At 41.6% G+C, this 13,085-nt stretch overlaps 3 protein-coding genes, 1 long non-coding RNA gene and 3 other non-coding genes across 8 annotated transcripts; 6 read left to right on the forward strand and 1 right to left on the reverse strand.

Annotated features, from left to right (window-relative positions):
- The first annotated feature begins 471 nt into the window (after positions 1-471).
- LOC111076327 (protein transport protein Sec61 subunit beta) lies at positions 472-1,484 on the forward strand. 2 transcript variants are annotated; one of them, XM_022370075.2, is made up of 3 exons: positions 472-603; positions 659-870; positions 956-1,484. In XM_022370075.2, exons 1-3 carry the CDS (start codon positions 601-603, stop codon positions 1,041-1,043), a joined length of 303 nt encoding a protein of 100 aa, XP_022225767.1. In that variant the 5' UTR covers positions 472-600; the 3' UTR covers positions 1,044-1,484. The 2 variants fall into 2 exon arrangements, with proteins under 2 accessions (XP_022225767.1, XP_041450183.1); XM_041594249.1 differs by lacking the exon at positions 472-603 and having other exon boundaries at positions 653-870.
- LOC111076326 (rRNA N6-adenosine-methyltransferase ZCCHC4) lies at positions 1,460-2,985 on the reverse strand. The gene is made up of 3 exons (XM_022370074.2): positions 2,559-2,985; positions 2,312-2,500; positions 1,460-2,256 (listed from the first exon to the last, which is right to left on the reverse strand). Exons 1-3 carry the CDS (start codon positions 2,951-2,953, stop codon positions 1,506-1,508), a joined length of 1,335 nt encoding a protein of 444 aa, XP_022225766.2. The 5' UTR covers positions 2,954-2,985; the 3' UTR covers positions 1,460-1,505.
- A 474-nt stretch (positions 2,986-3,459) lies between these two features.
- LOC111076356 lies at positions 3,460-6,403 on the forward strand. The gene is made up of 10 exons (XR_005968093.1): positions 3,460-3,659; positions 3,863-3,921; positions 4,112-4,178; positions 4,365-4,897; positions 5,082-5,155; positions 5,344-5,400; positions 5,573-5,629; positions 5,839-5,915; positions 6,118-6,164; positions 6,359-6,403. It is a non-coding gene; the product is annotated as an uncharacterized LOC111076356 (long non-coding RNA).
- Positions 3,961-4,042, forward strand: LOC121404617. Its single transcript, XR_005968106.1, has one exon. It is a non-coding gene; the product is annotated as a small nucleolar RNA Me28S-Cm3227 (small nucleolar RNA).
- On the forward strand, positions 4,212-4,293 carry LOC121404616. The gene has a single exon (XR_005968105.1). It is a non-coding gene; the product is annotated as a small nucleolar RNA Me28S-Cm3227 (small nucleolar RNA).
- Positions 4,453-4,533, forward strand: LOC121404618. Its single transcript, XR_005968107.1, has one exon. It is a non-coding gene; the product is annotated as a small nucleolar RNA Me28S-Cm3227 (small nucleolar RNA).
- Positions 6,404-11,717: 5,314 nt separating the features above from the next.
- On the forward strand, positions 11,718-12,812 carry LOC111076354 (lambda-crystallin homolog). The gene is made up of 2 exons (XM_022370102.2): positions 11,718-12,169; positions 12,226-12,812. Exons 1-2 carry the CDS (start codon positions 11,750-11,752, stop codon positions 12,760-12,762), a joined length of 957 nt encoding a protein of 318 aa, XP_022225794.2. The 5' UTR covers positions 11,718-11,749; the 3' UTR covers positions 12,763-12,812.
- The last annotated feature ends 273 nt before the right edge of the window (positions 12,813-13,085 follow it).

The raw sequence follows: 13,085 nt of genomic DNA on the forward strand, positions 1-13,085 counted from the left end.
TCCAATAAAAAGGACTTCTGAAAACTTGCCAATCCTGAACAAAATTGATGTATCTATCGGATAAAATTATTTTTTTAGGGCTGAGAGTCCCAGCTAGCTAGTAATATTAAACGGAATATCAAATTCGAGGAATATCAACGTTGAATGTTTTGAAAAAAACAATCGATACTATCGTGATAGTATCGGGCTCAACTAATTATTAAAAAACCATTGAAACCTTTTAAGAACTTGTCCATTGTAAAAATTAGATGCCACCTGTCGATTTTTTTACAAATGTGTTTTCGTATTTTATAGCAGCCAATCCAAACATATCAAAAGCGCAACGACTGTAGCTCGATACTATCATGATAGTCGCAAAACCGTCGATAGTACAGGCTAGCAGTAAAATATCGATACTATCGAGAGTGCTCTCGATAGTTTGACACCTCCAGCCCTGCCTGTGACGTGGAATGAAAGAAACGAAGAAAGCCATACGAACATACGAACACGAAGCCGAGGCGAGCACGTCAAATATCACTTCGCCTCTTCACTCACATTTTCCAGGTCAGCAGTCGTTTTCGGTTTGCTCAATCAAAAGTTAAACGTTTAACATTATTAAGAATGGTGAGTAAAGGCGACTGCAGTGAACGATTGGTGACTAATTGCGAATTCAATGCAGCCTGCTCCTGCTAGTTCAACGTCCGTTGGCAGCGGCTCACGCTCGCCCAGCAAATTGTCCGCGCCACGTAGCGCCGGAGCTGGAGGTGGTAGCACGCTGAAGCAGCGCAAGACGACCAGCAGCACCACCGCAGCTAGAAGCCGTGCCCCTGGTGGAGCCGGTACTGGTGGTATGTGGCGTTTCTACACAGACGACTCCCCCGGCATCAAAGTGTAAGTGGAGTGCCCCCGCCCGACAGATTTATTTAAAGATTTTGCCAGCTAATTATGATCCGTTTTCTCTTTGCGTCTGTTACAGTGGACCCGTTCCCGTCCTGGTTATGTCGCTGCTGTTCATTGCTTCCGTTTTCATGCTGCACATTTGGGGCAAATACAATCGTTCTTAAGCCCCTACGTTCATAGCCAATAAAATACTTTCACCTCAACGAACGTGAACAGCACTGTCGACGTCATCATTTCTTTCATACCGAAACAGCAGCGGCAGCAGCAGCCAAAACGTTAACAACATTTTTATCTGCATTCCGCTTGTTGAGGCATTGGTATGGTGTGTTTTCCACATGAAATTATTATTACCTTAGGCTAAGTTTCCTCTACCCCCCTTCTGCGTCGTTAAAAACATCAACGTAATATTTTCAAAATTTGCTAACCTTTCGTCCTGCAAATCTCGATCTCTCATGATGAGAGCTTCCGTAGTTTGCCGACTAAGAATCCATTCCACAATTTATCGTGGTCGAGTGCAGTAAAAATTCCGCGTCTAACCGTTGCAATTCAAAATTTGTAAGAATAAACAAGTGTTAAGAACAAATAAATTTTGTATTAAACATTAACAAATGGCTTCATTGTGTGGGTCAGTGGTCAGTGGGCACTGGAATCAGTTGCTGAATCGACGTTTGGCCCAAAAAGTGATGTTCCTTGAAGTATTTCTCACGCTGCTGGCACCGTCGCTCCCTATGGTCCTGTCGACCACACAGGAGGCAGCCGGTCGAAGGCCGTTTTCGTTGCGTCTGCCAGACGCCGCAATTCGTCTCAATGTGTCCACGCTGACCACATAGCCAGCACTGTTGCTTGGTCTGATAGAAGGCGCAGTCATGACCTTCGCGTTGAGTGCAGCGCCGACAGTTGTGGCAGTGCACATAGTTGGGCTTGACGCACATGTCACATGCGTCACAGTGCCTGTAGGTCTGGCCATTCTTCGAGGTGCACTTCTGGCAGCGGTCGCAGTGGAGATTATCACTGGCCGTGTGATGGGAACACTTTTGGCAGTACTTGTAGCCCTCCTTTTGTGGCAGATTCAGCAGCTGCAGGGGCACATTGGTGAACAGCCGGACGGGGGAGCCGCAGAACCGACTCTTCTTGCCCACATTCGTGTACCTCGAATGGTTGGAATAGTTTATCCGGTAGTCGCTCATTTCCATCTCTGGCATTTCCTGCCTAATGTGGTTGATTGAAAAGTACGGATATATCCAAAATATAGACAGAGGGGTCACGGGCACCTGGTTGATGCAGTTGTGGTGCCTCCGGAGTGCGCGCAAGGTGTGGGCTATCAGTTCCGTGCGGCAGCCAAACGGAGGATCGGTCACTATTAGCAAACGGTCCACGCTGGAAATTCAACATTTTTATTCAAGTATTCCTTCCGTTTAAAGAAACAACTCACGGAGAGCATTGCAGGAACTTTTCGAAAGGTTCACGCTTGTAGAAGAAATGATTGTTGCACATGTTGTACAGGCAGAACTCCTCCGGGCCAAGGTAATTAGCGAAGCGCTCATCCAGATCCAGGAGGAAACTTTTATAATTTGCACGCAGGCGAAAGTGCAGCCGAGGAGCGCCCATGCAGACAACTTTGCTGTCAGGAGGATATCATCATGGAATATATATAAATCTATCCATTATGTTACACTCACGTTATTCCCAGGCAGCGGCACTGATCCGCCAAAAAGTCCAACGCCGCCTCATCGAAGAAATACTGAGCATTCACTTTATCCTGCGCCAGAGCCAGTATACTCTTTGTGGGGTCGGTATCAGATGGATTTAGAACGTGGCCAGACGCTTTTGGGTAGTTTCTTCCCGTTGATACGTCCTTCAGCCCATTACCCTTCCATTTATTCGCGGCCATGTGGAAATCACAAAGTTTGGAGTCCCTGTGGGCCGAACAGGCATAGTAGCCCTGCCCGGGACGCTGCGACTGGCGGTAGAAAAGCACTGTGGGGCCATGCTGACAGCTGGGGTGTTGCTCATCATCATTGTCTTCTTGCACTTGGAGCAACAGCTTTTCATTTATGTTTATGTTTTCCGGCATTTCTCAAACCCCCCCTACCCACCAGCGTGACCGTGAGGATATCGATAAAAAATGCCATTCGGCAAAAAAATAAATACCAGTTTCGAGAAATACCATTTAAATACCATAAATTTAAAAGATTAATTTCAAGGTTTCAAGGCTGCTTTATTCCAATTAGGGTATATAAAGTGCCATACCATACCCCCGTTGATATGTAGCAAATGTGTAGTTACTGCGTAGCTACCATACAGTGACATTCTTTGCTCAAACCTTATTTTATAAGTAATCAAATTAATGTGATCCCTCAAAATAAGCCGGATTGTAGAAAATTGATAAAATAGCAATTTTATAAAATGGTATTTTCAGTTGTTAAAGTCCTAATTAGCTAGAAATATTAAATCGAATATCAAAATCGAGAAATATCAACATGTCCGTCAGTATATTTACGGTATATTGTAAAAATGATACGGTATATTTCGGTAAATTTCTGAGGGTCAGGCGGTATATTGATATTGGCGGTATTGGTCACACTGCATCCCTATTTACGCGGCCATCCATTCCAAATTTTTCTTTCCAAATTTTTATTGAGCCGAGTTGGTCGCGTTGCGCCAAGAAAGAACAGAAAATGAAATCGCCAAAGTGTAGTTGGTTAAACGCAGCGTTTTGTGAGATCAAAATAACTTAAAAGAGCTAGAGGATTGCAGTAGAATTCATGGATTGAAAAAAGGTATGTTTTAGAAGTGAATTGTTGGCAAGAATTTTTATGATGAATGTTCTATTTCTGAAGAGTCGAGTGCCAGGTCTTCGGGCCTGGCATTCTTTTCGTGTAGAAAGAATAAGAACGGCCAACTGATAAATAATTTCGCTGAAGTAAATGCGTTAAACATTCGAATGGCAATTAAACAAATGAACATTTTCTTGCGTTTCTAGATATGAGGCTCCCTGAGGCCGCCTCAACACGTGGCCAGCTACCCGGCGTAGCTAATATGGTAGGTACCGCCTCTTGCTGTGTATAATGATTTTACAATTTTTATGTGATGATAAGTTCAATCTGAACAAAGTGCTGTTGATTTCCAACTTAAAATTAAACCAAAAGGATTCTGAAAAACAAAAGAACAAAGCAACAGTGTAAAAATTTCACCAGATGGCAAATTTAACCTTAATTATTTTTCATTTTAGGTACATTTTTCAACAAGCTGCATGCTGCTTTATATTAGCTGGGGATCTGGACATATATGGTGCAGAGGTAAGTTTCTGTTGTTGCTATTTCCTTAGTGTCGGTAATGTGATGATAAGTTCAATCTGAACAAAGTGCTGTTGATCCACAACTTACAATTAAACCAAAAGGATTCTGATAAACCTTGTTATACAGAAATGCAGTAAAATGGGGTCTTGAATGAGAAATTAATGGATTTTTTTCTTTCATTTTCAGCCGTACATTTAAACAAGCCGCCTTACAATTGGGTATTGTGATCCGGAAAACGTGACCAAGGTATGTCCCCTTATTTCTTGTTTATATTAATTACATGATGATAAGTTCAATCTGAACAAAGTGCTGTTGATTCACAACTTCAAATTAAACCAAAAGGATTCTGATAATAAAAAAATTTAGTTCTTCTGATTTAATACAAAAGCGAAAATGGAACCTAACCTAGATTATTTCTTTATTTTTCAGACTCATTTCTTGATCAGCCACTTCAATCGAGAGAAATCCGTCGGATTTGCTTTTCAGGTAAGATTCATAACTGTTGAAAAGAATATATGAAATTTATATGATGATAGTAATTACCGTATGATTTTATTGATTTCAACCTCATGGCTGCAATTATTGCAACTGATTCATTTTTAAATCAACGAAACCCTTGTATTCTAGTGATATTTTATTAAATAGAATCTACATTTGTATTTTTTAGTGAAGTTGCTTAATGAAGACGGAACGACGGAAAACCCATGCATATGAATAAGGTAAATATCAAGAATATACCAACATATTTTCTGAAATTTGAATGTGATGAATGTAATTACCGTATGATGTTTTTGATTAAATCTACATGGCTGCAATTATTGCAACTGACTATCTTTGAAATTAATGTTATTATTTTCCATGCTAGCCATATTTTATTCTAATGAATTATATTTTAATTTTCAGTGCGGTTAAAGCTATTTGAACTACGAACTGGTCTATCGGCTAAACTATAGGGATTACACTGACCATCAAGCTAGGTAAGACACACATACGCCAGCCTGTAAAGCTTGCTTTAAATATTCATATGATGAATACCTTTTATCTATTAACTTTCGTTCTACTGAGTAGAAAATGCGGAGAAATTTACCTGACCTAACTAAACTATCATATTGGTATTCCAAGTTTATATGTGATGTTAATAGCAATTTTCATGTCTTCTTTACAGTGTAACTTTATCCGACATACCCTGAAGACTTCAATGGATTGTGCATCGCTTGAAGTGGTAGGTTTTCTATATAATTTGTGTTACCTTAAACTCTTTTAAATGATGTTACTTCAGTATAGTTCATTAGAATTCCACATGTTACAAAGTTTTCGAAGCTGATATTGTCTTCAAATCGGCTTTCGACTAATCGCAAAGGCAAATCTTATTAATTAATATTTTTTTCTTGCAGCTCTGATGGTTTGCTGTCAAACCAGTCGGACAGATGTAGCGATGCAATGCTATAAAGGTACAGTTTTTGGAAACTTAATTAAGATTGTTTTTTGTTAAGCGTTTTATTTGATGAATATCCTAACTCAGGATTCCCTCTTCTGAGTAGAACCCTAAACAACCATGCTGTTCACTTTTCCCTGTCTGAACAAAAAATGCTTAACAATTACAATTATTAACATGTTGCGCATTTCTGACATTGTTTAATCAATTATTTTACACTTCCAGATGTATCAGTACTGTCCTAAGAATGCGAATCTTGCCCGAGTTCCATTCAAAACACTTTGGAAGACATCTATTCAAAGGTAATGATCCAATTTAGTATGATTTTAAGCTTAAAAAAATGCGATTTTTATTGATGAATATCCTAACTCAGGATTCCCTCTTCTGAGTAGAACCCTAAACAACCATGCTGTTCACTTTTCCCTGTCTGAACATAAACGCTACACACATATTGTTTTGTCCTTAATATCTTGTATTAAACTCTGCTATTTATTTTATTTGCAGGAAACTTAGCATCATTTTGAACTGTAAAAGGACTCTTAACTACTAAGGTAAATTGTGCTTTAAGTATTTTTGTTGCTCATTTGAAATGATGAAGAAGCCCTTAGTGGTTTTTTTTTCTTAGAATCTCAAATATCATGCTGATTTTGTCTTCTTTCCCCAACTGATAAATCATTTCAATTGACGACTTGAATTAGTTTGTCCCAACAATGTACTAATTAAGTTATTCGTCTATCTCTTTCAGGTTGATTTGTTCCAGAATAAAACAAATGAAATAAAAGTAAATTAAAAATCAAACATAATCTGTGTACAATATATTGAAGGAATTGAAGAGATCTGGCGTATTTGGGGGGTGGTGGTTCGGTGGTTCGGTGGGTTAAGTCGAGACTTTCCGATCCGGGGGTCCTCGGTTCGAAGCGTGCACGGACTTTCCTTTTTTTTTTTCTTAAACAAATCTTTTTTTCCACAGTTTTACAGTAAAAATTACATTTTAAAATTGTTTTGGTTTTTTTTTTAAATTTAGCTGGCATTAATTAAATATTTAACTGGTAAAAATTTTAAGAGCGTTTTTTTTTTGTTTTTTCCTATTAAAATGTTGAAAAAATACCATATGAAAATTACAAAAATTTTACTTGAAAAACAGAAAAAAATACTGCAAAAAAACGTACACCATAAAAACAAAAAAAAAGTAGCATTTTTTTTGGTTATTTTGGGTTAAAAACTTGGCTAATATCCAATAACCGAACCCGCAACTTTCGGTTACAATTACATGTAGAGTACGAGAATTTATTTCCTTTTCTTCAATGTCTGGCAGCGCTGAGGCAAGAACAAAAGCTGGATGCTATGAGACTCGAATGGTGATTAACTTAAATTTTGAAATAAATTTCAATGGAATTACATTTTAATACAATTTTCAGATTATAGTTCACTTTTGTGGGTGCAGAGAATTCAGCAGCTGAAAGCTTGCTCCCACCACTCAACCACTTGGCACACACGCACTCATTTTTCTTCGGTTATTTCGGCCCGGCCTTCTTTGCATTTTTAAAGCGCCGGCAAGCAAGCATCAATTTATCATGCTGTGTTGTGTTGGCCATATAAGCGGAAGTTGTACTACCCAGCAGCACTACATGCCCTGCCAGCCGTATGAGCAGCAACAATAACATCAGGAGCAGCCGCAGCCGGCACGAAATGGAGAAAACGAAGAAGAAACAGCCCCACTTTCGGGAGGGGTGTCACATCTATTTTCAACATTGTGCACACATTTCATTCATTGAGTGCATGTCGGTGGGGCCCGAGAACAGAACACGAGCATATTTACAACCATGAATGAAATGCAGTGGGAGAGAGAGTGCAGAGTGCAAGAGGCACTTATGCGCTTTTATGCGATTTTATGGGACATTTTAAACGACAGTTAGTTGCTTTTTATTAAGTTGTTTGATAATTATCTTGTGGGGTGTGCAATCAAAACGCAATGAATTCAATTGAAAATTTTCCATCCCTCCTTCAATCTCAAGTTATTTACAGCTTCACTCCAGAGTTTTCAGTTCGGGGAGCAGGAGTAGGAGTAGGAGCCGGAGCAATGGCATTCGGCAGTCGTCGAACTTTTTGCACTCGATATGTGACGACAAGGACATCGACATCGCTGCGCTTTTCACTCTCCGAAACTGATAAAGATAAGGCCAAGGAGTCTGTCGCCGTCTCGAGCTTCTTCTGATTCGAGTGTGTCCTGGAGGAAACTTTGTCGTCCTGCCTGCCTGCCTGGCCCGGCATGGCCCGGCGGTTTTTGCGGCCAACCGAACCCAGAACGAGAGGAGTTGGCTAGTATTTTTGTGACAATTTATTTTCTGTGCTCTGGCATTTGCTTTTCAACAAATCGAAAAACTATTAAATTGGGCTGAAAGCCAGAAACTAAACGCAAAAGAAGATAAAGGAAGAGGGACAGAGAGAGACAAGTAACAAATAGAAAAGATATAATGAAAAATAGCAATTTCTTTTTAACAAACTATTGAAATCTGTATACTCTTTTTGTAAGATAATGAAGCAAATTATAAACAAATGATTCTTGAGCTTTATAATATCATACACAAATGGAATATACCTAGGACTCCTCCTATGATTTCTGTACTTTTTCCCCATGCACCCCTAAAATTTCCGTAGGATAATATAGGTTGTATAGTTTGCCAAAGAGAACACACGAGCTCCACCTCCATAGCAGAGATTTCGCTTGATGACAGTCGCGCGATTTCTCCCCGCCTTGACACATTTGATTTGGCTGCAACTTTTCACCGTATAAATGCTGCCGAACGGAATGCTGCCACGACATCATGTTAATTGGAAGTGCAGTGTGCAGTGTGGTCATGGCCAGCAGAAGGGAGCCGTGTGACAAGTGTGACCGAGCTAACGGTCGAGACTTGAATGCGTATATGTACACCTGCCACAGCGATTAGGATCTAAGTAAACGATGTCCATAGAGAGGGCGAGATGGATAAAGCTTGGGGCATTCAACAATTTTGAGGCGAGCAAACAGACTTTACCACATGGGCGCGTTTATCTGTTGATCTGTGAATATATAAAACTTGGCACCTCTTTGAATCCAAATCTAGTGTAAAGTGGATACCGGACCCCAACCGAGGAAGGATTAATGTGGTGGCAAGGCAACAAACACTTTTCGGGTGACATTAAACTAATTAAAAGTTTCCCTGGTCCCTAACCCATATGGGCCATGGACGCATGTCTATTGACATGAAAATTGTGCATTGAAATCACGTAAATGTCGGAGGAGCAATTTAATCAGCACAACATCAGAGAGTGCGGCTGCTAAGCCGGAATTAAATTTAGCAGCATAACCAAATCAAAAATAGGGGCCACAGCAGCACAGACACGGACACACGCCTCCCGACCAACAACACCGTTGTCAACGGGACACAACAAAATTTGCACACAAACTACGTGACTTCAATTCCTCAGTGCGGCTGCAAAAAAAACTAAAAAGAAAGCCAGGTGTACGGACGGCTGTGTCTGGTCTGGTCTGTCTCTCCATGTATCCATGTGGTTAGCTCTCAATCGCTTTTTTTCTGGTGGGTTCGTGCACAAGTTTTAATCCCTTGCACTTTTGTCAATGTCGGAGCCGAGATACCGTCAGATTTAGATTCTGTCCAATGTGAAACAATACAAAAAACAAAACAAAAAAATGGATTCACGACCCTAACGAATAAGAAACACTCTTGATCTGTTTTGACAATATGGCTTTCGCATTCGGCTTTGTCTCCATGGCGCTGGCCGATTTTCAGTACTAATCTATATCTTTATTTAAGACCGACTTGACAAATCCAATGGCACTTGGTTCACTTGGAATACCCTTACATCACGTACACACAACCATACAAAAAGGGTCAAAATAAATGGGAATTGCATTCTGTTTGGGAAATAGTTTTCCACCACAAGGAAATTTTCCTCAGAGTTTTCCCCTGTGTGGTAGTGTGGCTAGGGCACTGGCACGGGCACGGATAGATGGCCAATAAAATTAATTGATTTTGTGGTTTCTTTTTTTACTGCTGCTTGTTCTGCTGCAGAGTCTGATTTCTGCTTCTGTGACAGTTTGACCGCATTTGATTGACACTATGGGGTCTGTGCTCCAAATGGATATTCTGCGGGTTATGGCCAGCTAAAGGGTAACCAAGCCGAACCTTAATTAGATTAGAAGCAGTTAAACACAACGATTTGAATGGTACCTAAATATATTTGAATGGTAGCGTCATAAGCAGTGGAAGCTGTACTGGGAGTGGGAGATAAAATATCTAGCTCGGAAATTCAGTGGAGCAGGTCCCTTTTTATCCTCAGCAAAATTCTCAATAAATACTCTCAATATCAGGTTTAATTGAATAACACAAAAATTGAATTAATTGTTCACGTTATGCTTCCATTGCTTATCCTTCGAGTGCCATGAACGGGGGGGTGGGGGCGGGGAAAACGAACAAATATAAGCGTAAACGTAAACGCTTTCAACAGTTTTCCCTGTGCAACTGGAATTGATTTCCATTTCCCCATTTTTATTAACAACCATTTAAGTGCAATGAAGTGAAATGCGAGAATTCTACGTATATATGTATGTATGTACAATATGTATATATAAATATATTTCTCTAGTGTATTTTTTTTTGTCAGGGATTTCATTTTTATGGCGTGGCATAGTGTAGATGGCATTTCATGGCTGATTTAACCCGCGGCTGCTCCCTAACAGTGACTGCTCCGGTTCTGGCTGTGACTGGGCTGTGACTGCTCCTGCTCCTGTTTCTGCCTCTGTTATTGCAGTTGTAATTCATTCTTTCATTCATTCGCTCACTCTTTCATTCGTTCACTCGTTCTTTGGTAGTTATGCGAGGTACTTGTGGCAGCCAAGGGTATATACGTATGAACTGTACTGAGGCAAAATTTATAAGAGCATTCTTGAACAGTATCTGTAGGTAGGGTTGTCGTTATAGCCAATGGTATTGGAGATTTAAGTTGTTACAGCTATGGCTCTGTCACCTCTTTTTGTCTCACTCTAAGAGGTGTTTTATTTTCTTCGATTGTGGGTATCAGTCAGTCGGAATATCGACTATACCATTCCTTCTTCATTTTTTCATATGTCAGGGGCGTAAATGAAAACGCAAACGGGGCGTATGATTAATGTGGTTTACATATGAAAGCGACTCTGTCCTGCTCTGCACTCTGTCTTTGTCTGGTTCTGATTCTGTTTCTGTCTCCTTTTTTTTGTTTTGCCTCTGGTGTTGCTGTTGTTACTGGCAGTGCTTATTCAATAATTTATTGCTGGCATCCTCAGCCACTTACAATGTCAGAAAAATATGCGCGAAATATGCATAAAAGTATTACATGCAGGCGTTTGTCAGACCACCCACCCACCTACCCCAGAGCCACAGAACCAAAGCATCCTCCTTCAGCCCAGCCTCCCCCCAACACCCTCCTCTCACAAACCGAAAGTGAAAGCTCTCGAAATGTGGGATCCACAATTAATTGGCTGCTAGCAAATTTTACAATCCAATCAGTGGCTGATAAGAGAAACAAAATGGGGAGAAAGAGTGTGTCGAATTTGATGAAAATGATTTTGCGGTGGCAAATTGTATTCTGATTTTAATTGGTACTTATTGGGTGAGGTAAGCAAGAGAAACCACATAATATACAGATAATGTACGAATATTATTAGATTGTATGTATATTTACTTACAATTATAAATGCACTTAAATTACTATTCATTTACAGTGTAGATATTTTCTCTTTTTTGCACATAATTACACTTATATACAATTAATTCGCGTAAATTGTTGAGAGGTTTCTTATCATTTGAGCAAACCAGACAGGAAGTTTGTATATATGTATGTATGTATGTACATGATTATAATAATATTACTTAAATCATAAATACTTTTATTATGCATCTATGGCTGGTTCCCTTCAACTCTTTCTGGCAGTGTACTCCCCATAAATATACAATTCATTATCAATAATGAATGACATATGAGCGATGTGAATGCCGCTTGAACTTAAACCAAAGGGCGATAAATCTTCAGCACCCGAGAGCTTGAGCTCGAGCTCGAGACTTTAGACGGACAGATCGCGGCCAAGCGACAGTTCACGATGAGCAGTTCGAGCGTCCAGAAGATTGGAATCGTGGGCAGCGGCCTCATCGGCAGAGCCTGGGCGATGCTCTTCGCCTCGGCTGGCTACCGCGTACAGATGTACGACATTCTGGACAGTCAGCTGGTCACGGCTCAGCAGGAGCTGCACAAGGAGCTGCACAGTCTTGAGGAGAAGGGTTCGCTGCGTGGCCAATTGAAGGCAGTGGAACAGTTGGCACTGATCGGGTTCACCCAGCGGCTGGAGGAGCTCGTCGTGGATGCTATCCACATTCAGGAGTGCGTTCCCGAGCAGCTAGAGCTGAAGAAGTCACTGTACTCCCAGCTGGATGGCCTCCTGGAACAGGACACTGTGGTCGCCAGTTCGACGAGCACCTTCATGCCATCCCTGTACAGCGAGGGACTAAAGAGGCGACAGCAGGTGGGCAGCTGCAATATTTTTGATGACATTTTCACACATTTACTTACACTTTCCAGATGCTGGTAGCCCATCCCCTGAATCCGCCCTACTTCATACCCCTGGTGGAGATTGTGCCCGCCCCCTGGACCACCGCGGAGGCTGTGGAGCGCACCCGCCTGCTGATGCTGAGCCTGGGCCAGCGGCCGGTGACGCTGAAGCGCGAGATCGAAGGCTTCGCCACCAATCGCATCCAGTATGCGATACTCAACGAGGTCTGGCGCCTGGTCGGATCGGGTATACTCAGCGTGGCGGATGTGGACCGGGTGCTGAGTCAAGGACTCGGGCTGCGCTACGCGCTGCTTGGCTCCCTGGAGACGGCCCACCTGAATGCACCCGGCGGAGTGGCCGACTATTTCAAGCGTTTCGGTGCAGAGATCTCTGCCGTGAGTGCCACCTATGGAGCAACGCCGAACACCCAGGCGGAGGAAGGAACGCTGGCGGAGATTGCCAGGCAGTGCGAGGAGCTGGTGCCGCTGGAAGAGCTCGACCAGAGGCGGGCCACGCGGGACGCCTTTCTCATCCATTTGGCCAAGCTGAAGAAGCGATTCGAATAGTAAAACTAATTGCTACGCTTTTCTCTGATTAAAATATCCTCCGAAAAATCGAGAGAAAAGGCTTTTTCCCCACTTTCCCAGTTCCTTTTCTCCCTTTTCCAACGTTTCCCGCATTCTTGATGCTTCTCCGTTTTCGTGCATTAATGAAATTAATTTTTGTGGCAACCGGAAACGTTTTTCCAGGCGAACCATTCAAGTACAACGTGTCACATTTCCGCTCTGGCATTAAATTCGGGTTTTCCCGCCCTCGTCCGCCACTGGCTCTGGCTCTGGCTCTGCTTCTGTCTCTGGCGCCTTCGCTTTTCCACTTTGCCATTACAATT

Source organism: Drosophila obscura, unplaced genomic scaffold (genome assembly GCF_018151105.1).
Source record: "Drosophila obscura isolate BZ-5 IFL unplaced genomic scaffold, ASM1815110v1 contig_25, whole genome shotgun sequence".
Lineage (NCBI taxonomy): Eukaryota > Metazoa > Arthropoda > Insecta > Diptera > Drosophilidae > Drosophila > Drosophila obscura.

Coding starts and splice junctions, on each gene's coding strand:
- LOC111076327 (XM_041594249.1), top strand. CDS start 653: ATGCAGCCTGCTCCTGCTAGTTCAACGTCCGTTGGCAGCGGCTCACGC. Junction 871..955: donor GACTCCCCCGGCATCAAAGT/GTAAGTGGAGTG, acceptor CGTCTGTTACAG/TGGACCCGTTCCCGTCCTGG.
- LOC111076326 (XM_022370074.2), bottom strand. CDS start 2,953: ATGCCGGAAAACATAAACATAAATGAAAAGCTGTTGCTCCAAGTGCAA. Junction 2,501..2,558: donor TGCCGCTGCCTGGGAATAAC/GTGAGTGTAACA, acceptor TCCTCCTGACAG/CAAAGTTGTCTGCATGGGCG. Junction 2,257..2,311: donor AAGTTCCTGCAATGCTCTCC/GTGAGTTGTTTC, acceptor TTGAATTTCCAG/CGTGGACCGTTTGCTAATAG.
- LOC111076354 (XM_022370102.2), top strand. CDS start 11,750: ATGAGCAGTTCGAGCGTCCAGAAGATTGGAATCGTGGGCAGCGGCCTC. Junction 12,170..12,225: donor GACTAAAGAGGCGACAGCAG/GTGGGCAGCTGC, acceptor TACACTTTCCAG/ATGCTGGTAGCCCATCCCCT.